Raw genomic sequence first — 26,392 nt, 5'->3', positions numbered from 1 at the left:
ACAGTTCTATCTAATCTAATCTAATCTTTAGGAAGCAGAGGTGCTGTTCATTTAAGTATACTACAATGCGCTCTGGCAAACATTTCTTGAACTCTTCAAGAAGAACTAGTTCACAAAGTGCATTGAAATCAGTTGCTTTGCAAGCATTGCTCCATTTATCAAAGAGGGTTCCCTTTTCCCTCACGAACTCAACATAAGTCTGTGCTGAGGCTTTCTTGAGGTTCCTAAATTTTTGCCTGTAAGCTTCAGGGACCAGTTCACAAGTACATAAAATTGTCATTTCAACACTATCATAATTTAAGTTCTCCTCTAAGGGAAGAGAAGCAACAGCTTCTTGGGCTTTCCCATGAATTTTGCACTGAAGCAGAAGTGGCCACACATCACAAGGCCACTGGAGTCGTGCCAGCCTAACCTTTAGTCTGGCCTCACCCAGAGAATCTGTGTTCACTGGGGAGAGGGGATCATAGGGAGGCAAAGTGAAGGGCGTGTTGGGCTGTTCACTCACGTCACTCGTCTCCCTTTGTGCCACGTAATCAGCAGCTTTCCTCTCAGCGGCAGATACACTCACAGGTGACTCAGGTAACACCGGCAACTCAATCAAACCCAATTTCACCAACTTTCCTATGAATAAAGGTTTCAAGTGCTTCTGTAGCATTTGTTTACCAAAAGAGACATTAAAATGGACAGCTATCGCGATCAAATTATCTTTTCTACATTTATTAATTTGAACAAGCAAAAGTTTGCCAAGAAGCTTTCCAAGTCAAAGGATGCCATTTTACAACTAACCAATTTACACACACACTGACACTATCTTACCTTTAATTAATAGTAACTTTTCTATTCCGGGTCTCCCTTAACAGATTTCATCCCGGACGAGCCCCCATTTATGTTACAACCAGCTTGCTAGGGAAAAGGGAAGTAACATAAAACCCTGATGTCATGAGGTATTTTAAAGTTATGAACAAAAGTTAGGATTTAACAATAAACACAAAAGTGAGGCAGCTAAAGTCTAAATGAGTGCTGTGAAAATGAGAACAAAAGGAGAGTCTAACCTAGAGTTTAAAATTGCTATTACGCAGAAAAATAAAATAAAAACGATCTAACTAATCCAATCTAATAACAGAAATACAATCACAACAGCTCTCAAACGCCGGTGAGGGAAACAGCAAATCTTGGGTGTGTGTGGGGCTCTTTCAACAGAATCTAGTGCCTCAACAAGTTCACAGAAGTAACAACAATCAAAAGTTACAGAGAGGCACATGAGCAGGCCTGTCAACAGCTCCTGCCGAATGCTGGTCTGCTGGCATTTTATATTCTCCTGGTGGCTCCTGATTGGTAGATCAGCCTTCCCCAGCACAGGTGGATACACTCACATCAGCTCAATCATTTCCTGATGCAGGGTAACCTGAGTGCAGTGCAACGCAACACACACACACACACACACACACATACACACACACACACACACACACACACACAAAAGAGAGAGGTGGAGTCCCTCAGACCACAGCGGCAGCTGTAACAGGCTGATCGGTGCATATTCTTATTTTCACCTATACTGTCATAAAAATCATATATTTTCACATATGTGCAATTAATTCGCTGAAGCAAACAATTCAAGAAAGCATTTCATCAGAGTGTGTTACTTTCAGATTTATTACACAACTTTTGAACATTCCACAACAATCATGCAGGAATAAAATGGGAATAGTACAAAGCTTTACAGGCTTCGCCAATCATGCCTCAGGAGAAACTGGGCTTCACGTCTTCTCAAAAACACCCAAAATGTGAGGTAATATATTTTTTTAAAATCATCTACAGACGATAGACCATGTGTTGTTTGAATGCTGAAGATGATGAGAGAAAAAAAACACTTAAAAAACAATAATAAAAAAAAGGCAGTAAACTATTAGAAAGTGTGCTTTGGGTGAGCATTGATTTTAATTTCAGTAATTACTCCTCAGGTAATAATTATCCCTGAACTCTTCATCCCTTCTGTGATGTCCTCTGTAGAAGTTTGAGCTAACTTTAGATAAGAAGTTGTATTTATTCTATAAGTTCCAACACCTTGTTCTTACATTTAGCAAAGTATTTTTAGAACTGAAAGCTACACTGTGAAACAGACGTACAAAGAAGTTTGGGATGTTCTGAGGTCAGTGGACTGTTTTATCAGTTAACAGAAGAGAAAGTCAAATATCTGAGATAATATGACAAAAAAGTGTCATGCTGTGAAGTCCTGCCTAAACTCTTACTTAAATCCTAACCACGTCCAACAGTTGATCACATCCATGTCTAATCTCAGCCTTAAAGTATTGTTTTTGGCTTCATATGTACATTTAAACAGTTTAATCAGATGGTATTTAGAGGTCAAACTAGCCTGTCTGAGTGGGGTTTCTTTCATCAGTCTTTCTACAGAGCTGAAACATGTTCTTGTGGATTTCTTGTCATATAATAATACAAATAAACATCTACTATTACTGTACCAGATCGTGAACTTTGTTCAACTCAAATATGGGAGGCAAAATGAAACCACAAATCTGTGTTTTCTTTTCTAATAGGAAAAAAAGAATAGTAACACAAACTATTTAAAGTCGCAGCCCTATGACCAGGCTGGCCATTAAGAATTATGGACAAGAGGGCAAAATTTGTCCACTTGATCCCATTTTAGAATCCACCATAGACCTTTGCTTTGGTCATCTGTATCCACTGATCTTCTTGTAATGTAAACTTTTTCTATTTTATTGCTATAATCTCTAAATAATTGACACAAGGGTCTAAATTTAGAGGTCTGGACCCAGGTTACATTTTCTCAACAAGAATATCTACATGCTCGGTAAGAATGATGCATCTAATTGTGGCATTTAACTTATTTAACACAGTATTCCACAAGCCAAACCCATGTGGGTCTGGCACACTCTAAAACCTCATTGGAGCAGAAATTTGACACAACAATAATTTTTTGTTTGCTGCAAGACAAGATAATTATCAGTATAAGACCGGTTATCTTAGAAGACGGAAAAACATGTTTCAGCTGGTCGGTAAATAAAAAATGTCAGATGCTTGTAAACAGAGGCTAGAAGATGGGGCAGGAAAGACAAAAGATCTTTTTCACAGAAGACATTTTGATTTGTCGTAGAATTACTAGTTACTAGTAAAATTGGCATCGATTCAAACGTCCAAATTAGCCCCAAACAGTGTGACAGGCAGCAGTTTGAGCAACAGCCATAATTAGTTTTGCTACTTTCCACTTTTCCTTCAGTGTCAAAACATCTGCTGTGGGAAAAAAAGGGAACTATTTCGCTAACAGCAAGCACATTTGTCCTATTAGGGTTTGCAACAAACATACAAATCCAACTTCATTCTAACACAAACACTGTGTGAAAAATAACTCTCACAAATTTCCGAATGTGCGACAACCAGGCACCATGTCAGCCTTAAACAAATCCATCAGTTAAATATCAAACAAGGCTACATAAGAATCATATATTTTTTTTAAAAAAAGGACAGTACTTTCAAAGCAGAGAAACAGATGGATGTAAAAACGATGAAGGAAGTTTACACCATCAGTGTGTAATCATTTACAATGCAGTCAAGAAACTGGCATTTTAAGCCTTTTGAACCATGAAAAGCATCAGATGCAACCATGTAAAGGTTTTAATCCAAGCAATCATACTAGCTTTTGTTGGATAGTGGACTCCGAGTGTTATTTTTTTTTTCCATTTACATTGTACACAGTAACTTTCATGCTAAGGTTATGTCGTGAGATGCTGGAGTATTTCTAAATCAAACAGCATCTATGGTTAGATAAGATCATATTCTTTGGTAAAGGTGGGCGAAAAAGGATGTTTGTACGCGACGTTTCAATTATCTCTGTTAGCACTACACACGTCAACAAAACAAGTGATAAAAGGCCTTGTACACAAGTTTAAAAATACAACGATAATAAAAAGTGATAGTATCAAAGTTTCCACAGTACAATACATACAACATATTATTGCACCAGATTTAACCGTTTTTAATTTTGTCAAACCTCAGTGAAGCTGCACTATTTCTCCACTCTCTGGACTCGAATTCCCCTCATGTGAATAATGGAACAACCCGATGTTCATTAGCTGTGAGAATATTTGTACATCTGCCAAATGGTTCGAACAAATAGTCAAATAGTTATTTTGGATTAAAATCAGATTTGACTATATGTGATCTGTATTTACTGAGCAAGTTGTGAAATAACAACTATTAAACCAATGAAACTAAATTTGCACTAAATTATTTCACATTAGCGTCTCATAAAAGCTCAGCCAACAGTTTCAAGTGCTTTACAGGGTTTACACGAGCATGTCTGTGTAAAAGAAAAAAAAGAATAATAAATAGCAATATTAAAAAAATAGACATGACTGGATCATGCCACTGCTAAAAATAAGAGAAAAAAAAGGATAAAGAATATTGTTCATTTAAATGTAGAAATTTAAACATTTATATAAATTGTTAGTGTGGTCACTGTAAACAAATGAGACCATGACTGAGATGATTTGTAGTCGCACTCACACTTATGATTTTGGTTGTAAGAGCTTCATCAGATTCAACAAATGTGGCTTTTTTTTAGTTCTTTTCTCTTCAGATTTCTTGAAGGAGACTATTGTAGGGGAACTGACTTTTCCTCTAGAGGAACAGCACCCTCTGCCTGCAGATTTCCCACAAAATACAAACCAGTGGTTGAAAAAAAAAAAAAAAAGCCCAATAGAGGCCAGCAGTGACTGACTGCCTGGTCAGGGATGGTCTCATTTGTTTACATCTCAGCATTAAAATCCAAATCAAACACGTGTCCTATAAGTATTTTCTTATCTGTGAGCAGGGATACCAAAAAACTATTTGTATCCTTATTTGGGTAAATGTCTGTCAGGCAAATATCACACCAAATTTAAAGACATTTCGTAAATACGTGCTTTGACTACAGTGTAACTGTCCTGTCATTCATCATCAGTGCTTTCAGCAACACATTCATCACAGATACGATTATATTTGCTTATTGTCATGTGATGAATGTAACATTAAAGCAAAATATAGTATAATTTAGACTTGAATTTTGATTGTTGGCCAAGATTGTAGCTTTGTTTACACCAAAAAATTGTATCTTGTGGTTTAATGCAAATTCTTCGGGTGACAGACTTTACTGAAAATGTGACAATGATACAAGATGTCCCTCTTAAAGTGAAACAGTATGCTCTTTCTCTCTCTGTATAGATGCAATAAGACACTCATAAATGTTTACATTGCACCTCATATTGCTGTAGGAGTTGGGAATATAACACATTAATCACACATTTTGTTCAAATTTGTTAATAGCCACAAAATCAAGTTTTAGTGCAAAACTAGTACAGCGTTGAGCCTGGGAGTAAACTAAACTAATTACATAGGTCCTGATTTAAATAAATATTTTGCTTATTTTGGACAGTTTAGTTTGGGGAAAGTTCCTCTTTTGTTGCTTTAAGGTAGATAAAAAAGAAGCATAAAGGCTATGTAGAAAAACAATGTTTGTAAAAATGTGTAATTTTGGTATTTGCACTGAAACACGGACCAGAATCAACAGTTTTCAAGCACCGGACGAGTCGACAAAATCAGGGAGTCAAGAAACCATGAATAAGCAAGTAGGCGGTTAAACTATCTAATGGTCAAGGTGAGCTACCTCAGATTTGACTGTCGTGAAGAGTGATCCAGTACCAAGCAGAATATAGAAAACTAACAACGTCTCCGTTTGATGGAGCAACAAGGCAACCACAGTCCACGCCAGTCCAACGTTTAGCAGGCCATAAGCAAAGTGGGAGGTGAAGTGAGCTTTTTTTTCCTTTTCTATGTACTTTTAGTGAAAAACATTACATTACAAACAGAACCTTAGTTCAGACTTGGATAACAGCATTAATTTCTCACAACAATCTGCAACTTGAGTCGGTTGTTTCGATGACACTTGCATGCAAATAATATGTAGACATTTTGTGAGGTGACGTTTAGAGAGTCACACGTTTTTAGGAGGAGTCGTGGTTTTTTTTAGTGTGAATTCTGGAGCTGAGTGGAGCTCGATCGGTTTAGGTTTCAGTTCTGGGGTGCTGTTAAGAGTGGAGAAATATCTGTTTGTGTAGCTCTGAAGTACCACTGAGCAAAGCACTTGCCTACCAAGCACTCCTCTGAATTTCCATTTCCTACAACCCTTCTCCTTCACATCTGTCCTTTCTTTCTTGTTTGGTGTGTTTGTTTAAACAGCAAGAGTGAAAATCCAACAATATTAGCTGTATAAAACTGTAGTGTGAAAACATTTAAAGTTCGTCCTTGTTTTGTACCAGCTCGGCAGATTTCACATAAATGTGACTATCAGTCTTCTCAGCAATGGTCTCCTTTGTTTACAGTAATTACACAGTAAACAAGATTATTAAAATGAATGTTTCCATCATTTGTTGGTGTTAAAATGCTACATATAGCACACTAAAAATTAAGCTACCACTACAGTTGTTAGATAAAAGCCTTCTCCTCAAAGAACATCTGGTTTTGCTTTTTTTTTTTCCCGAGAAAACAGACACAGCAAATGTGTAGTGAAACCTTTCATACACTATAGATCTCCAGCAGTAGCACTGAAAAACTAACAGTAATTATATCAGGTGGCAGGCACACAAATGACACCAACACGAATAATAGAAAATCTCCTCCTCTCAGCGTCACAGCAGACTGGGAAAGTTTACAATCAGCCCCAGTGTGTGGCAGGAAACCTGTGCATAAGCGTCTCTTATTCCAGCGATGACGGGTGAAGTAGAAACAGGGCAGAGCTTTTACTCATTAGCTGTCTTCTCTTTGCAGGAAGGTTCACAGAGGATTTCTTTGTGTGGTAGTGGATAGGGGAAAGCCGCTCCGCTGCAGGTGCTACTGTAAGCCAGTTTGTTGAGGCGAGAGAGGCCTTTGATGCTGCCAGGAGGCCGTCCAGGGCTGACCTTATACCCTGCCGCTCTGGTCGTACCGAGTGGCCTTCCAGGGCTCGTCTTGAACCCAGCAGCTCTGGTGGTGCCGAGGGGTCGCCCCGTGCTGGTTCTGTATCCGGCTAACTTGGTGGTTCCCAAAGGCCTCCCACGCCTGCCCGTCTTCCCGACAGCCTTGTTCTTTTTCTTGCTGTCATCCGGCGCTTGATCGGTGCCTTTTATTCCCGGTATTTTTCCAGGCGAGCGGAGGTCGCCCCCAAGAACTTCTTGTCTCTGGCACACCATGGGCTTGTGGCTCTGGGTGGGTAAGGCCATGGGAGCCAGCGTCATCTGGAGGGATGGCGGCGGGGGAGGAGGGTAGAACTTGTTGGACTGCGAGGTGCACAGGTCAAAGTGGGAGGCGGGATGGTGGCCGTCCTCTGCTAGGCATGACGGCCTGCTGTTCATGCAGAAGTCACTGCTGGTCACCTGGCGCATCATCTTCTGCTGGGGATCAGAAACAATGTGTTAATACCACACAAAGGTATAAAGCTAATCTCTATTTGTGTAGCTGGTAATGTGATCAGATAGTACAGTGCTGGGTGAAAATAAAAACAAACTGAAGACAGCATTCAAATGAGACATCCTCAGCTTTCCATTAAAACTTGACATATCAATATTTGCAATATATTGTATGGGCTTTGCACTCTTGCATGTTGTATAAGTTGGTCGTGTCCAGGCATTTACAACCTCTAATCTACAAAAATATCCTGCAAAAAAAAAGGAGTATTCATATTATATGGTAGCTTATATAAGTTTCTACGCTGTGTGGTGACAGAAAAATTTAGGGGAAAAAATAGAATTAAAAGCACGGGATAAAGTGTAAGTCTCACTGCTGTGTTGCTTGTACATTTAAGTTCTGGTTCAAGTACAGTGTCTGAGCCATGTTGTAAAGGGCTCGTTAAGGCTAAAACACCCACTGGTATGTTAGATAGAACTAAATGATTTCATCAATTAACACAAGGGGCAGCAACGAGCCCATTCCCCACCAGAAACACAGCTTTTAGTTGCCTAAAAAGGAGATCCATTATCCATTATCTATACACCTCTTAATCCTCACTGGGGTCGTGGGGGCCTGGAGTCTATCCCAGCTGACTTAGGGTGAAGGCAGGGGACACCCTGGACAGGTCACCAGTCTATCACAGGGCTACACTTAGAGACAGACAACCAAGCACACTCACATTCACACCTACAGACAATTTAGGATCACCAATTAACCTCAACATGTTTTTGGACTGTGTGGGAGGAAGCCGGAGAACCCAGAGAGAACCCAGAGAGAACCCACGCTGCACGAGGAGAACATGCAAACTCCACACAGAAAGACTCCGGTGCCCCCACCGGCAACCTTCTTGCTGCGAGGCAACAGTGCTAACCAACTGCGCCACCCTGCAGCCCTAAAAAGGAGATGAATAGTTTATAAGAAAGGCCGTATAAGAAATAACTTGAGGGCTGCATGAGCACTAAACTTTTTGATGGGAACCAAAACAAGGCTGGCCCAGAGCTTAATTAAACTCACTACAATAATTAAACTTTAAAATCAAAGTTCTGATGTAAAGAAGCAAATTTAGCGGACACATATGAAAAGAGATCAGTTGATAACTTGTCAGCTATTAAATTCATCAGCAGCTATTTTTGACAGTCGATTGATTGACATTAAATAGACCAAACAACTAATAATGGAAAAGAAATCATCAGATTAATCAACATACACGAGACAACATCAAAATGTGACTGTAACACAAGGAGGATGGCATGAATTTCTAAAACCACTGTAACAACAGTTAAACCCGGGGTTCAGAAGCTGATATGAAAGAGTTTTGACTCCTTCCACCAAAAATACTCAAAGCGATTAATTAACCAGCAACACAGTTGTCGAATAATTTGCATGTTGACAACTAAACACTTTGTCACTGCAGCTTTATTTTTGCACTAATTCTCCATCACGTTTTAAATCTCGTACACAGTACATATTGAACTGACCTGAAGATTGTTGACCTAAATCATTCAACAATAATATCTAAACTGAACTATCTATAAATTGTGGCTGTTTTAATCAGTTCACATTCTGATTTTTCAAAAGTCTTTTCAAAACTAAACAGAGGTCAAAAAATGCAAATGGCAGTAAAAAGATGTTTCATATTTTAAATAAACCACCCAAATTTGGGTCTTAACCTTAATTTCTGAGTTAGAATAGTTAATTTGTAGTATATATTTTACATATACATATTGCTTGGTCTTCATCCAAATATTCTAAATACATCCGATAAATTTATACAATAAATAATATTGTTGGGTCTTAACTTTAATATTTATGTTAGTCAGGTAAACAGCATAACAAATAATAATGTAGGCTCTTAACCATAAAACACCTCAAATGTGTTGTGTTAAATTTGTATTGTATAGTCTTAATCTTAATATTGAAATTAGTCTGGTTAGTTTGTATTACATACAATAAGTTAGGGTCTTAATCTTAATTTTTAAATGAGCTATATTTTAATATTTAAGTTAGTCAGGGTCATCTGTAATAAATAATATTGTAGGCGCTTAACATTAATGTTTCATTTAGTCATGCAAATGTGATACATAGAATATTGTATGGTTCTACCTTCATGTTTAATTTTGTTGGGCAAATTTGTATTTCATTTTATTTTATAGGTTCTAAACCTTCATATTTAAACTTGTCGGGTAAATTTGCAATGTCAACATTATGAGCACTTTGGCTGGACTTTGGTATCTTCAAATGTGCTATAAAATTAATGGTGACCTGACTATTGTTCCTATTGTGTATTTACTAATACTACAGTCTTTGGGTTTTAACTTTGCACACTCTTGTTTTTGAAACATGCATCATTTTTAGGGTCTTAACATCTATATTAGTTGGGTAAATCTGTATAAAAAATATTATTGTAGGTTCTTAATATTAATGTTTAATTTAGTCATGCAAATTTGAAATACATGCAATACAGTAGGGTCCTAACCTTAATATTTATTTTGGTCAGGAAAATGTGCATTTCAATTCATTTTATAGTGTGCTAACGTTCATATTTAAACATGTATTGATATTATTGTTAGCACTTTGGCTCAACTTTTGTTGTTTTGAATGTGCTATAAAAAACAATAGCAACTTGAGTTGACTATTAAGGTTTTATTGCATGAATTATTTCACTTGTATTTACTAAAACTGACATAATACGTTTTGCATGTGCAGTTGTAAATACTTGTTTCTAAATGTAAATAAAGTTATTATTTATGGCCTAGTCACCCCTGTAGGAATAATCTGCCTCCGCCACTAGATCTAGGTCCCTCCATTTTCAATTTATAGTAGGTAGACCTTGAGAAGAAACCTGGCTGAAGTGGTGCCGAAGTGCCTCCGTGCAACACCTGTCACCTCTAATACCAAGTAAACACAACAAGTCAACACTCGACTGCTTCCACACTTCAACTCGAGCAGTGCGGCGTTCAGAATGAGGCTGTAAACAGTTTAAAAAGCTAAAGGACAGACAGCTGCAGAGGAAACCAAACGCAGGGAGGTGTGGACTTTACTATCGCATACACCGCCCGTAGTGATACTCATTCACAAAAAAAAAACAAAACAATGCACATGGATTCCGCATCTTTTTTTTTTTTTTTTTTTTCTGGCGTCCAGACGACAAAACCTCCTGCTTCCTCCGTGTGTGTCACTTCAGCCCCGGTTAACGGGCAACAACACCGACGGCTCAATTTAGCCTCGTTCCGGCCCCCGACTAACGGTTTAAAGAAAACATTTCAGACAACACGGTGGAAAAAAGTGGCTACACATCTGATTTAAAAGCTCACATTTCGGCTTAATAATTAATCCAAACACACCCTCTTTCGCTCCCCTCCACCTCCCGCTAGCTCTAAGGTTACTGTACCTCGATTGTTCGGTGGATCTCGGAGCAGAAAGGGTTAAGTAGAAAAATGATCTTTCATCCCTTCAAAGCGTGAGTCGGTCCATTTTCACGGATATTTTCGCTCCACAGGACATCGGCTCGCTCGTATGGGTTCACCACATCGGTTTGTTTCGGCTGGAGAACGACAATAGGACGCGAAACGGTTCGGCCGGACGGCTTCTTTTTTTATCTGGCAGCTCCAGCGGTTTGGATAAGAAACGCAGCCATTTTCCATTAAAAATTAATAAGACGGGAGCGCAGTCTGAGCATGCGCAGAGGAGGTGACTCTCCTTCCCCTCCTGAACCGCTGTCACATCCAAACGCTGTTTTTTTTTTTTCGCTTTAAAGTCTTTAAAATGCTCATTTGCATTCATAAAGGCTGGGAAACCTGTTTTATTTTCCACGTAGTTACATAAAAATCTAGCCTTAATCCAGTTTTGACCAAACAAGCCTCCCCACTACTGATGAATAATAAAAGGTAAAGGCTATTGAATAATTAACATTAACAGCCAGTACAAACACACAGTGTCTTTGCAGATTGTCATAATCCAAACAGTTGGTTTTATTTTGAGGAAAAGTAAAAACACCTTCCACCTGAGGCTCTGCTCAAAATGACAATGATGCATGTACATATATCTGACCAAAACAGGACTGTCTAACAAATTTGAAGACATATTGCCGACAGCTCGTGGTAGAAGTGTGCTGGGACACTACACATTAGACATTTTGATATTCAGGAATTTTGGATGTAAAAATCACAGAAAAGCCAAGTGATGCACAGAGGAGGGTTAAAAAGAGGAAATATACAAACAAAACTAGAGAATTGAAGAGAACATTATTAAAAAATATAGACTAAAATATTCTTCAACTACTTTGATGAAACTGTAGAGATGACGGTCTGCTGAGAGATGGAAACTCCTCCAGTGAGCCTCTGTTGCTCCCCTACAACACTTTGTACCGGCCCTTGCTCGTTGGCTGGTAGGAGTTTTGCTAAAAAGAGAAAAAAGAAATCACATTAAGCGACATATTTACCAGAATAACGTCTGTCGGGTTTCCTTCTTTCATAAAAAAAAAAACACATGATATCCAGTTGCAGAAGATACTTACTAATCTGATGAGCTCTTCCTTGATTAGCCGTGTAATCTCTGTTTTGGCTTTCTGCACAGCCAGTTCATTTGCACCTGGAAAACAAACATGGCATTAAAATTCAGTTACATGCAGTTTCATGACGCACAAGAAAGCAGGACACTCCATTGGAAGTGAATTCATCTCCCCGAGGTAATTAAAAGGACGTTAAAAGAAAGAGTGGAGTTGTATTTCACAAGAGGTGCTTAGGTTGCTACGATCTCCATGACAAAGGATTTTATTTTACCTCATTAATATGAAAATTTATGCTGCGAGGTTCTCCAAAATCTAATCAGAACATCTACCCCACATGGGTAGAGTATGAAGTTTCTGTTCTGTGCATTTCTCGAGTTATCGTCCTCACAAGAAACAGAGTAACACAGTAAGAAAACGACAGGGTGCTCTCACAATGTTTTATTGATAACTCCCATGCTACTTTTGATCAAAACACTCCAAGAAGATCGTATTGATCAAAACATTGCAAGGAAATTATTAATAAAACATTGTGGGAGCACAGCAGTCTGTGGACGCTGTCTTTGAAGATTTCTCTCTGCTTTGGTCCAGCAACTGCAACAAGTTTTTTGGAATGAGCGTCCTTTTATTTTCCCAGACGAGAGGCATGGAGACAGATTCTAGCAAGAATACATTATGTCCTTCATACCGAGTTGGCAAGACATAAATATATTCAAAAACGCAGCACTGACACATCATGTCTCTGACACCTACTCTCAATAGCCAGATAGATTTTGCGTTCTCCCTCCTTGGGCTCTTTGCCTGGAGGGAAATAAGTTCCCCTGATGGTGATGGCAGCCTCAGAGTATTCACCGATCCTCTGCAGAGCTTCTTTAGATGTCACCTTCCACCTGGCCGTCTGTGGAAGACCAGAGTCAGAAACATTCAAAAAAACTCTTAGCAACATACTTTCTTTTTTCCACTGACACTTTCCATCAAAGTACAAAAAACACACTGAAACACAACAGCATGTTAACTCTGGAAACTCTGGAAAAATATCACAGAGCAAAGATTCTTAAATATTTGCTACCTTAAAGATAACTGTTTTTATGTTATGATCCTAAATGAGTAGATAATTTTCTGTTATTTGTCATCACAGATGTCTATCTGTGCCCTTCTAAAGCTTAAATATACATGTTGGTTGGATCTACCCTCCACAGTAGTAACTAGACTGCAACTGTGACTGGTTCCGTGAAGCTAAATGTAATATTTAATAGGTTCTTATTGTATCTGGCTTGTTCATAGTGCAAACACAGGAGCCATTATTCTGACAGATGCTGTTTTCTTGTTTTCACAGCTCTTCTAATCTGCGTAGTTTCAGCATCTTCTCTTGCAAACAAACTTACATAACCATGACATCATAATGTAACAACAGTTTTAACACAAGGTATATTTAAAGTCTTTTTTTTTAAATGAGACTTTTAAAAAAAGGTTTTAGAAGTCCAAGAAAAGTCAAACTAACTTTACCATTTGCCTAAAAATGTACAGATTGAGACATTTTAATGCATTTAATAAAGGGGCTTCCAGACAGTGAAATAAACTCGCTCTTGTAATCTCTGTGTTTCTTGGGAAAGTAAAAGATAGTCAAGTTAAAGGATTTACAACAAAAACAAAAGAGGAGGAGGAGTTTCCCCCATGGACGCAGCTCTGGTGAGAAACAAAGGAACCTACATTCACAGCTAAAGTTTCTTAATAACTAATAAGTAAGAAATCTTTTTCCAAACTTGATTGTTGCTAAAGTTATGCAGAAAAACATCAAGAATGACCAAACACTAAGCTAAAACACTGTTCTCTCTGGTTGAGAGTTTAAAGCCTATTGTACCTATTATCACACCCAGGAATAGGGCTCAATGATTTGGGTAAAACTTTGATTTTTCTGACGTATAATGCAACTTGATTTACGAAACCATTTTCTAAAGTCACGCTTCAATTTCCTATATAAGTCCTTTGGGAAGTTCCATCTTAATTTATCTCCGCTGTGTATTAGATTTAAAACATTATGAAGCACTACCACATGACCAGTTAGAGCATGACTGTCACACAAGGATGATGGCATGAATTTGTGAAACTGACATGAGACTTTAACCCCTGACATATATTCTAAATTGTAGCCCTTGTGATTGAAACTAACATTCATGGGCTTAACAGAGCTGGAATTCAGGAACAAATAAAGAAATCCGGCACACTGAAAGACAAATACTTGATGAAGTAATGCAGAATTGTGCTACACAAACAGGAAACTTCAAATTTAAGCAAAACATTTAATAAAAAATGTCTTGATGGTCTACTTTTTGTTTTAGGTTGCGCATGGATAAGTTGCATGGCATTGCACCATCACACTATAACGATTAAAACTTGGCACAGAGAAAATCCCAAAACAAGAGCCAAATATAAAACAGGAACCTGCTGAATATTTTAGTATATTTTAGTTCAGTACTGCGCTGTGTGCCGCTGACCTGAGGGAAGTCATTGATCTCCAGCTCCTCTTCATATCTCTTGACAGTTTCAGCCTGCTCTGCTGCCTGCCGCTCCTCCTCCAGCTTCTCCACGGGAGTGTAGTTGAGCTTGGCATTGATCTTCTCCGCCAGCTGTTCGGCGATGGTCTTTGCCGACACAGAGGGAGTCATGATGGTGCCGCCCCGCAGGATGGCGTTAGTGGCCTGCTGCATCACATCCTGTAAAAGACAGAAAGACGGTTTTATTGTATTTACTTCATGTGTGGAAAAATAAATATGGACACAACATACAACTGATAAGACAAAACTATGAAAGTCCTTTATGTGAAATTATGGAGAAATATGAAATGAATGTCAGATATTGAACAAAGACAGGATGTATTAGCTGAAGAGCTTTTGGCCTTTTCACTGTCAGTGGAACAAGACTCGTGGCCTTTCTGATTTAACTACCAGCAACCAAAAGATAATGAGAACAGAATATAATGCAAACAAACTTTATACATGCATTTATAGTGCCAAGATTAAGATCAAAAAGATTAGGAGTCTGCAGCCATGCTGACAGCGCTCTGTAATGACTTCCATTAGCTAAAAGCTAATTCATCCTAATGTTAATCAGGTGTAATGTTTACCATGTTCATCATGTTAGCTTAGTGAATTAACAAGATAACATTCACTCATTAGCACTAAGCAGGAACAAGTACAGCTGAAGCTCATGAATTTTGTAGACACTTGATCATAAAGTCAAACCAAAGTATTGGAGAAATTACATATTTAACCTGAGAATGTTGTTTTAGAAACTCAAGAGATCAAGAGAGAAACAGGAATGTGTGTACCATCATCAACTTCATGGTGGCACCAGAGGCTTGACCTACCTGAGCCTCAGCGCCCAGGTTCTTCTGAGCGTTGATCTTGAGCGCCAGCCTTTTGGCCATCTCCAGTTTCTGGATGTTTCCAGCGGACGTTGGTCCGAGGCCTGTCAGTCCTCCAGGAGCAGCTGCGGTAGCAGTAACAGTTCCTGGTGCACCAGCAGCCGCTCCAGGAGCAGACAGATCCTTCACCCTCTTCTTGGAGTTGAACATGCTTTCAATTTGTTCCTCAATCTGAAATGGAAAAGGTTGAATATGATTAAATTTAGCAAATAATGTGAATGTACTTGTCACTTTACCGCTAACAAATATGCAAAAATACATTTCTGGTGACTCAGTAGAATATCACCACATAATTTTAAGACTGAGGATATGAGGTACTAAAAATTGTCTTGAAATTAAAAGGCTGCTTACATCCAGGGCTCCGTCCTCATCGTCAGAATCCTGCAATCCGAGAGCAGCTTTCTGCAACTTCTTTCTCTCATTGGCCAAAGCATGTTCTGTCTCATCAAACTTGAAGCCCTTTCCAGAGAAGCCGCTGCTGCTTTTAATGATCTTACCCTCCTGTACACATAGAAAAAGACATATAAAAACAAAAAGGGGAAAGTAGGAAAAAAGTGATTTAATGCTCACATTTTCAAAGTCGTGCAAGATTTTCTTTCATGTGTTTAGATAATTTTGGATTTGCTTGCGAACTGAGACACCACACAATAAACCAATTTAAGACATCTATTGAATCCAAAGCAAGGGACTAAAGAATGAAGAGTGAAATACAAAACAGCAAGCTCGTGCTGTGCAAGTGTAAATAAAAGCTGAACTACTAAAGGAAGATGATATTTAAGTCCTTTTCTAACATCACAATTAATTCACTCTGGGTAAAGACATGTTGCTAAAATTTTATAAATTCTTTTCCCACTGCTGTGAAATCTGTGGAAATGTAGAGTTGCCTACTGTGCCTTTATCTTACCGCTTTCTGCTGGTCTTTGAAGGAGCCCCAAAGCTGCTCCAGTTCTGGCGGGACAGGAGAGCCTGACAGCTCCAAGGCCTTGATGATATCACCAGCATAGCGAGCCTGATCGTCTGTGATGAAGGTGTAGGCGTAGCCCTGGGAGAAGGAACAGGATGTAGAGAACAGCAGATGATCCAAGATCTTAATTCTAATTATACTCCACAGGATTAAGAATAAGCACCAAAAACGTAAGACAAATCCAGTTTTAAAAATATCCCGAAAAAGTATTGCACTTCTTTAGTATTGTTGGAATCATGACCGGCATTTAAAACAAAAAAGAGACACATTCTTCTTCTTTGTCAAACCGGGTGACTACATTATCTACAGTCGTGAACAAATATTTATGTACACTTGTAAAGAGCATGCATATGATGGCAGTCTTGAGTTTCCAATGACTCCTATAACTCTGAATTTTCTATGATGTAATCATTGAAACACGTGTCTTTGTCTCAAATAACAATTGGCATTATGGTTCTTTCATAGATTCATTATTGGTCTTCTGGAAATATTACCATCTTCTGCTGGGTCAAAAATATACATACAGCAATGCTAATATTTGGTTAAGCGTTCATGGGCATTTTTACCTCAACTAGGCACTTCTGGTTGCTATCTACAAGCTTCTGGTTGTATCTTTGACCACTTCTCTTCACAGAATAGGTACAGCTGAACTAAATTTGCTGGCTTTCTGACACAAACTTGTTCACGGTTGTACAATGCAACTCCATCATCAACTGTTTTGATGTGTTATGGTAGTCATGGTTAATGTAGCCTGGAGCAGAAACAGGAAGCAGGCTATAGACGTCTGGTGAGCTTACCAGATGCTGAAGTGTAAAAATAAAAATCAGTGGAGCTCCCCTTTAAGTGACTGACCTTGTTGCCTGCTCTGCCCGTGCGTCCGGCCCGGTGGACGTAGTCCTCGTAGTGGTTGGGACAGCTGTAGTTGACCACCAGGATGAGCTGCTTGACGTCCAGGCCTCTGGCTGCCACTGAGGTGGCAACCATCAGACGACATGCTCCATTCTTAAAATCATTGATGATACTGTCTCTGTCGTACTGGTCAATTCCTGAGAGAACGGCAGTAATAAAATAAATGAAAGATCAAATACAGAGGATTCTGACTTAGTATTAAACGTAAGTAGATGTGGTTGTACAACAGCCACAACATCTATTAAAAGCTACAACTGACAGACAGCATAAAAACTCAGAATATTTGGATGGGATCATGCCGAATATATTCACTACGGGCAATAGACAAGTGCTTGTAAAAACTGTAAACTGTGAATTAAGTGCATCCAGTACCTCCATGTAAAGACATGCAGGGGTACGAGGCCTTCATCAGGTCTTTCAGGAGTCCGTCTGCGTGCTCCTGTTTGTCCACAAAGATAATGACGGATCCCTTCTCCTGATAGTGACCCAGAATCTCCAGCAGCTTCAGGAACTTCTTGTCCTCATCAATCACAAGCTACAGAAAAAAAAGATGAGGGTCTGATCTGAATGCATCATACTGGACAAAGAAACCAAGCTCGTCCTTTAATATTGTCTTTTCAGTGAGACAGATAGAGGATTTACCACGTGTTGCTCCACATCAGAGCAGACGACACTGCGGCCTCCCACCTGGACCTCGATGGGCTTTGACAGGATCCTGCGAGCCAGCGCCTCCATGGCTCTGGGGAAGGTGGCTGAGAACATGACCGTCTGACGGTCGGGACGCACATTGTCCACAATACGCATCACCTGGTAGAGGAAGGACACAACACCTCAGGGTTATTGAACTTTTCACAGCTCATTGCTCACTTTTTGACCCAGTTTACGTCTTAATTCCGGCTGGTTTTCAATATTTGTGTCATGGCATATAGTTTTTGCCAATTCTATGAGATAACATAAAGGTTGTTCTTCATAGTAACACACATTTGAAACGGTTCCTGTTTCTATTCGGAATGCACCAAACATGCAGAGTTGACAAATTAGCATTTGATTTAAATGAAGATTGAGAAACCGTTCATTGAGAATCTGAGTGACACCTACCTGTGGCTCGAAGCCCATGTCAAACATCCTGTCTGCTTCATCCAGCACCACATACGTAACTCTGCGCAGGTTGGTTACCCGACCTACACATCAAGGGATAAGAGCATAAACAAAACAGTTAACTTTGAGAAAAGTAAAGTCCTGAGACGCATCCTGCCTTCTTTAAAACACATCAAACTAATCTAACGAACACAGAAAGCCTTTTTCAGAATACGGCTACTTGACATTATTTAACAACAAATGAAGGCATCCTAATTTCAGCACATTTCTCTAGTGGCCACAGTTTTATTTTATTAGCGTTTTAGATTGTTCATTTCTTTGCTTGTCTCTGGTCTTGCGTACCATCTCAGGGGAATGAGGGACCTGAAAAAGTCAGAAAACAGCCTCAAGATACAATACAAGAGATGGAGGCCCATCAAGCATTATCTGACCGAGCGCCTTTTCACCTACAAGGGAAACATATTACAGATTACCTCGCATGTGTGGAAACCACAAAAAACCTTTAGTTAAAATAGCTGCTCTAGAAAAACTTACAATATACACAATTAAATTATCAGCACATGTAACAGTTAATTTCTAAACACATTGTCAATATTTTTTTCAGATTTTTATGCAAAGGTTTAGTGCTTCACAGCGCTCTACAATGATGCACATCCCCAGAAGAGCTCTGAATTAAAAGTAATTAGCGAGACAAACTAATGCATGATAAGTGACAATAACTGATAAAGACTGTGTGCTTTGAATATCAAGATAATACTCTCATGTAATACAATAAACTACACATCCTGACCAAACTGCATCCATGTTGCAATACACTTATCAAACATTGTGATTGTTTCCAGCTTGCAGGAACCGTGGAGGCAGCACCAGGTCCACCTACCTGTACTTGACCTGATCTTCAGGAAACACACCACTGTCTTGCAGATATGACTGATCCCAAAAGTGGCCAAATAACAGTTTAGTAAGTGGTACTGATTCGGATTATTATGTACTTTATCATACTGTAACATTCAATCCATGCAAAGTAGTTAAAAAAAAAAAGGCATCAAAGTGCTTATTCTTATTAACATCCTATTAGTACAAAGAAGCGAGAAGGGGAAGGTGGATGAACTCACCACTGTTGGCCCCCAACATGTCAATCATTCTTCCTGGTGTGCACACGATGATCTCAGCTCCTCTCTTCAGCTCAGCAATCTACAGCATGAAAAAATTTTGAAAGATTCAACAATCTGATGTAACACATCGTTATGATCTACTCTTTTCAATCTACATTACCTAATGACTACTTTCTTAATGAATGGAGCATTTAGTCTATTTTAGAAACACCCAAAATAAGCAGAAAGATTACATACCAGCATTTAGATTCACTGAAAGGCCGTCTAAGCGATAGTAACGTTTTTTTATACAGACTGTATATTATTCAGGAAGGCCAGTTTCAGCGAATAAAATATATATCAGGAGGCATCAACAATCTTGCAGTGAAGAACACAGAAAACAACCGCCTGCTCAATATTATGTATTATATATGGTGTTTCTTTGTTCTGTTTTGCTGCTGTATCACAATAATTTCCCAGGCATAGGATAAATAAAGTATTTTCCTTTTCTTTTCTATTCTATTCTATTTTATTCACAAAACCAAGAAGCTGACTTTTGAATTTAGAAAAAAAGGAGGCCAAAGACACACACCACTGTCTAGGAGCTTTAGGTTCCTGGAAATTAAAATCACAGAGAACTTCACACAGTCACCACACATCTCCACCCTGCTAGGGAAAGCGCAGAAACACCTGTACTTCACAAGGAAACTTTAGAAAGCTAAATTCCTGTACGACCAGACTTCAAAAGTAGGTACATTTGTAATTTCATTCCATAATCCTGTGCTGCTTAATGATAGTTAAACTGAGTCATGACTCTTCAGCCTTATATGTCTTTTCCTTACAGGCTCATCACGCTTTTATTGGTGACATTTACACCCTTATACAGACAAAACATCAGTGCAATCATCAGCAGTTAGATACTAGTTTGTCTCAACCCCTCTGATGTAAACAGCAAAATACAATTTAAACAAATGAAAGCAAAGAAAGAAACAATGAAATAAGAAAACGACCTCTTCTTAGTTTTGTAAATCGGCTGAGTAAGGAATCAATGTGCAGTTGCCTTTTAACACAGACAATGAAGAGAGAATGAGTTTGATAAACTTTAGTTGAACAATCAGAGTACTGTGCTGATCAGGAAATATTTCTGTGTGTTTACCTGTTCGCTGATACCTGTGCCTCCATAGACACACACCACCCTGAGTCCCAGCGGTTTAGAGAACTTCTTACACTCCTTTGTGATCTGCAGAGCCAGCTCTCTGGTCGGAGTCATGATTACAGCTGTAGGAGAGGCAGGAAAACAGAATGAAAACAGATACACAAGGATTCAAACTTTTACTGTTTTTAAGAACACAGTTTATTAACTAAGAGAATTAAGCACAATTAAAAAATTAACCTGACTGGCTCTTCAGATGTGTTACAAGGACTATGACTTGTGTGAAACCATACAGCCAGATTGCTATTATTCTGAAGTCAAATGGACTCTATTTTAGTCTTCATTTGACCTGCCGTTGAATCCTAAACTGAGACTGAGCAAACAATTGTTCGTGTTTTCTATTAAATTATGGTCAACAGAAACAGGGGGCATTGCTCTAAAAGAAGGAGAACATCATCTGTTCCTTACATATGGGTCCCTCAGACTCCTCCAGAGGCCGCTGGTCCATGATGTGTCGGAACATTGGAAGCAGGAAAGCGATGGTTTTTCCGCTGCCTGTCTTAGCGATGCCAATGAGGTCTCTGCCTGACATGATGGCAGGGATGGCCTGGGCCTGGATGGGCGTGGGCTTCTCATAGCTGTGCCTGTGTTCAATTAGGAGAAAGAGATCAACATGATGTTGTGGCTTCTGTTCAGAAAGAATCAACTGTCATCTGAACAATAAAAATACAATTTAACCTGATAACCTAAGAGAAGAAAGTTTGCTTAATCTATTAGTGGTCAGTGTTTTAGCTCATTAGCAAATATCATTTAAACAGAAATGGAGATAAATCTGAATAGTAGTTTGAGTCATTTATACACAAGCTGACTACTTAACTATCTTATCACAAATCTGACCATCTTTTTTTCATTTCACATAGTCATAAATGTTGCTAAACTACAAAATTGGCCCCCTAAAAAGTTGACAAATCCACCCCATCAGCAGTCAGACTCACTTCTTAAGCGCGTTGAGGATCTTCATGGACACTCCACACTGCACCCAGGTCTTGATGGGTTTGGGACAGCCCTTCCCTTTGACTGTAATTCCCTCAAGTTCCAGCCTGTGTGCATTCACGTCTGTGTTTATTTTAAAAAACAACAAACAGAAAAAAAATAAACAGTCAACCAGAGAGATGTGAGACAGGTAATGAAATGATTACAAAGACAAATATTGTGACGACAACGAAAACCTTGTTTGCTGGTTTAACTGCAGGAAACAAGTGCAACAGACCTTTTCAAATATCCTATGTTACGGACACATTTCAGTCAATCCTCAAAAGGCTATTGAGGTAGAATACAGCGCACTGGCAGAATTATCACTATAAACCCTGACCACAGCAACATGTAGTGGCATGTGTTAAGAGGATATATGCTGCAGTACTGTTTTCCTATTAAAAGTCTCTTTGTCCTGTTCACTGACCTTCTGTAGTCATCTTGGCCAGCTCAGGCACCTCCACATAGAAGTTTTTGCGGTAGGATTCATACTGGATCTTCCCATGGTCAACAGGCTCCAGGATCTTCCTCTGTTTGGTCTGGAAGCCCGTTAGAGCCGTCTGCAGATCCACCTCCTCCTCCTCTGACGAGTACTGTCAAACACAACAGCTACATTTTAGACAGGTAGCAGATGATACCATTCGGAGAAAAATGATGAGAGCATGTTGCCTGAATTCTTAATTCCAATTATGATCTCTGTTTTGTTCCTAATATACCAGTGAAACTGAATTAATTTGAAAAGCAGAGAAAGAAGAAATCTTTGATTATATAACTGAAGCAGGTATTAAAACTCACCTCCATGGCATCCTGGTCATTCTCCATCAGCTCACCCTTCTTCTTGTGGGTGTGAGGCCCTTTTTTGGTTTTTACGACTGTCACCACTTTGGTTACCGTCATCGCTCCTTTCTGTTAAAGACAAGAAAACATGCATATCATGAAGAAACAGAACAAAAAACATCCCCAAAGAGGACATCTAATCCAATATGAGTTGACAAAAAGGATGATGGTAACCAACACAGAATAAGAAAAACTACAAAATCAGGAAATATCAAAAAATAGCAGTTTGTTTTTGACAGGGCGCATAACCTGCAGACCAAAAGCCTACACAAGACACTATATGAGACTTAACAGGATGCAGTATTTTGATCTCACACTCACCTTATCATTTCCTTTCATGGCTCCCATGTTGAACTTCTTCACCTCCTGTTTGACCTCCTCCATGTAGGCGTCCAGAGGATCCACGTCGTCCTCCTCGGCCTGCTGCTCCATGGGAGTCTCCTTCTCCTGCTCGCCCTCCTCCTTCTTCTCTTCCTTGATGTCCTTGTCTTTCCTATCCCCCTTCCCGTCCCCGTCTTCATCGTCGTCTCCCTCCATTACAGCTGAACCATCCTCGTCATCATCTGAAATGAGGAGTTGATATATATAAGGCTATGCTAAGCCGACTCTAAAAAGCAAGTTAATCAACTAAATGGTAATTGATTGGTTTGTCTCGTTAAAAACATTTGTTGGATCAAATTTCACAATGCAAACAATGCTTTAACTATTTAAAATGAATAAGGACATGGTCTACAGTCATTTAGTTTTTATTTACGAAGTAAATGAAGCAAACAACTTGTGATGGGAAATGATAATCAGTGATTTAGTCATTTCCTTTCTCATTTAAGACATCAGGATTTCTCAACAATAAATCAACACATGGGGAAAAAAACAACAACTTTTGACCATACATACCACAGAATGATTTCTCTGCTCACAAAAGTTTAGCAGGTTATTTTTAAACAGCACTCCCTCACCATCATCATCCTCGAGGCTCCATTTCTTTCCCTGTTTCATCTCCTCCAGTTCTTTCTTGATCTCGCCGATGTTTTCAATTGCCTTCTTCCTCTGCTCTTCCCTCCACTTCTCCACACGCTCCTTCCTCTTCCTCATCTCCTCCTCCAGTTTGTTCTGGTCAAAGTCTTGTTGCTTGAACACAAAACAGAGATCACAAACATTATTTTCCTTCTGCCATGTGGAGACCTTTTACAGGCAAGGCTACGATAATTAAATGGTATATTTCAAACACTGAGGTAATGCAAAGTTCTTTACAAAAGGCAAAGAAAACCATGTTAGCGAGAAAAGATTATATGTGACTTACATCCTCAACCTTCTCATCTTCTTTCTCCTCTTTAGCCTTTTTCTTGTCAGATACAGGATCAACTGTGTCTTTCTCCTTACTCCTCGACCTGCAAGGAAGATAACAAAAAAAGAGAATAAGAAAAACACCATCCTCACATCTTTTAGATCAAGCAAAGCAAGAAAAGTGACTGTGATCACTGTGGCTTAATTTTTTTAGCCTCACTTTTCATCTGCTCGCCTGCCCTTGCTGGGGCTGCCAGATCGGGACCTCCGGGCTCGGCTCCTGCTGCCTGACCTTCTTCTGTCTCGGCTTCTGGACCTCCTCCTGTCTCTGCTCCTGGATCGCCTAGATGGCAAAGGCAAGCATATCACATGTAAACAAAAAGATTTTGCAGTTTGCTCTTGACAGGATGACTGATTTTTAGAGCAAATGACAACAATTTCAGACCCTCATAACATAAAAAGCAGTTGTTTTACTGAAATTTGTGTTCAAGACAAAGCGATATGTTCATCATGAACGCAACACAGGCTGACTGCCCTTTTGGTTTTAAATTCACAATTTAACTGGAATGAACACAAACATCTTCTCGTGGTCCTGGTATCATGTTATAGGACATACAACAGGAACCACGCTCCAGGGTTATTCAAGCATAGAGGAATTTCTGAGGTTTTAGACAGTGCCAGAGGCAAATGACCAGTGCCAAAAGAATCTATGTATATATTTTTAAAATCAATTCTCTCAACTGGGCTTTCATTTACTCCAGCATAACATACATGTTTGATAATTAAAGGGTCATAAATAACAGGGTAATGCACAGATATATGTAAAAGAAGCTACACAGACTCATTGCTCATACTTTACAAACACTGATCCCACTGTCATGTGTAGCCAACCCCCCCAAAGACCTCATCATGCACCAGGAAAAACTCTGCAGTCCTCCACGTCTCTCATTCACTTCGGTGTTACAACGTAACATCTATAACAAAGCGTGTGGTCACGGCAGAAGGAAAAAATAATCTGGGTTACATTTGAATATCGTTGCTGGCAATGCTGTGCAAAATGTGTGTGTGGTCTACGATCCTATAAATGCACAAGTGGAACAAAAAAAATGACACCCAGAGACCTCCAACACTTATCAATACAATGCTAAATACTACCAGACCTGAATCCACATGCAAGTGGTATCAGTGTAAACATTTTTTCTCATATAAGCACACATGCAACAGGGAATAAACACATACCTGGCTCGCTTTCTCTCCCTGGAGCGGGACCTGCGGCGGTCTCGGCTCCGGGACCTCTCTCCCCTCCTGCTCCGGTCTCGGTCGTCTTTCTTGGAGCGTTTGTCCGGAGAGCGACTCTTCGATCGGCTACCTGACCGCCCCCGAGACGCGGAACGTTTCCTATAATGCCTGGACATCAAACAGCATAAAAAAATCACGTTATCTGACAAACTGATGAATGGAAACACGTTTTATAAAGATGCTTAAAAGTTTTAATTCATGCTCCACAACTGCTGCGTTGCCATCCTGAAGTCTTTAGCTAGCATGCTAACGTTAGCCTTCGAAATTAGTTTATCGGTAACAGCAGTTCGTCACAACCGATTAAACCGAAGATAAAAGCTCCAAATTAGCCCGTTAGCCTGGGCATACCTCGACTCGCGTCCCATCGCTGCTTCACGAAGTTATATCTAACCAGTCCACAGAAGATTATGAGTCTTGTACGTTGAACGCTTGTTTGTGCCTGTGAACCTGCGCGTCAGAAAACTGCGACGGTTCAAACGACAAACTGGTGGAGTGAAGATCTAAGAGCGCCGCCCGGCGGTGGGAGGCCAGAACAACGACACCCAAAATACACCCAGGCCACACATGGAGCCATAAATTCACACATGGAACAACAGAAGCAGACGAATTACAATTACAAACCTTTGTTAATAAGAGGTGGACAATACTGGAAGTGCAAATTCACACTTATTTGAGAAATAGTGCATGTTTTTCCTATTTTAAATGCTTACATTTGTACTCAACCTCAACTAAGATTAGCCTTTATTAATCAGACAGTTGAGAAATTTGTAGTTTTACAGCAGCAAAGACAGTGCAAGTAATGTGATATAAAATAAAAATAGACGAAAATATACATAAATACGAATTCTAAAAGGAACATTATTGCATATATCAGTGGCTTTGCATGCATTTTTAAGGACGCTAAATCTATACTTTGACTTTTATACTGAACATACTGAACAAAAATTTAAACTTTCTTAAATTCTTTCCATTGTTACCATATAGCAATAAGTGCAATATTTCATTATCATTAGTAATATTTCATTACAAGTATTATTTATTACTGTTCAAGTCTCATTTTAACTTGCTTATTTTTATTTTCAGTAAAATATTGTAATTATATCTTATTGCTTTTCTACTAGGTAGTACTTTTTTTTACATTATGTAATTTAGATTTCTGTGCAAAATCTGGCAAAATAACTTTATTATTCAAATTTTAATCTTTATTTATTTTATTTCATGTGCAATATTTTTATTTTCATGAGCAACATTGCAAATTCCTGGTCAATATTTTATAATTTGGTGTAATATT

At 39.1% G+C, this 26,392-nt stretch overlaps 2 protein-coding genes across 2 annotated transcripts; both read right to left on the bottom strand.

Annotated features, from left to right (window-relative positions):
• Nucleotides 1-1,638: 1,638 nt before the first annotated feature.
• cunh5orf24 (chromosome unknown C5orf24 homolog) lies at nt 1,639-11,037 on the bottom strand. The gene is made up of 2 exons (XM_008297166.1): nt 10,892-11,037; nt 1,639-7,442 (listed from the first exon to the last, which is right to left on the bottom strand). Exon 2 carries the CDS (start codon nt 7,437-7,439, stop codon nt 6,816-6,818), a length of 624 nt encoding a protein of 207 aa, XP_008295388.1. The 5' UTR covers nt 7,440-7,442; nt 10,892-11,037; the 3' UTR covers nt 1,639-6,815.
• A 400-nt stretch (nt 11,038-11,437) lies between these two features.
• ddx46 (DEAD (Asp-Glu-Ala-Asp) box polypeptide 46) lies at nt 11,438-25,561 on the bottom strand. Its single transcript, XM_008297165.1, has 23 exons — nt 25,450-25,561; nt 25,042-25,209; nt 24,023-24,145; nt 23,819-23,906; nt 23,475-23,646; nt 22,840-23,081; nt 22,477-22,587; nt 22,109-22,274; nt 21,645-21,765; nt 21,118-21,293; nt 20,653-20,774; nt 19,518-19,596; nt 18,403-18,485; nt 17,947-18,111; nt 17,677-17,839; nt 17,248-17,441; nt 16,336-16,473; nt 15,783-15,932; nt 15,375-15,602; nt 14,503-14,721; nt 12,761-12,905; nt 12,017-12,090; nt 11,438-11,899 (listed from the first exon to the last, which is right to left on the bottom strand). The coding sequence occupies exons 1-23, from the start codon at nt 25,464-25,466 to the stop codon at nt 11,852-11,854; spliced, it is 3,192 nt and encodes a 1,063-aa protein (XP_008295387.1). The 5' UTR covers nt 25,467-25,561; the 3' UTR covers nt 11,438-11,851.
• Between the last annotated feature and the right edge of the window lie 831 nt (nt 25,562-26,392).

This window comes from Stegastes partitus, unplaced genomic scaffold (assembly GCF_000690725.1).
Source record: "Stegastes partitus isolate 25-593 unplaced genomic scaffold, Stegastes_partitus-1.0.2 Scaffold1195, whole genome shotgun sequence".
Taxonomy (NCBI): domain Eukaryota; kingdom Metazoa; phylum Chordata; class Actinopteri; family Pomacentridae; genus Stegastes; species Stegastes partitus.
This window is presented reverse-complemented; position numbering and strand designations above follow the sequence as displayed.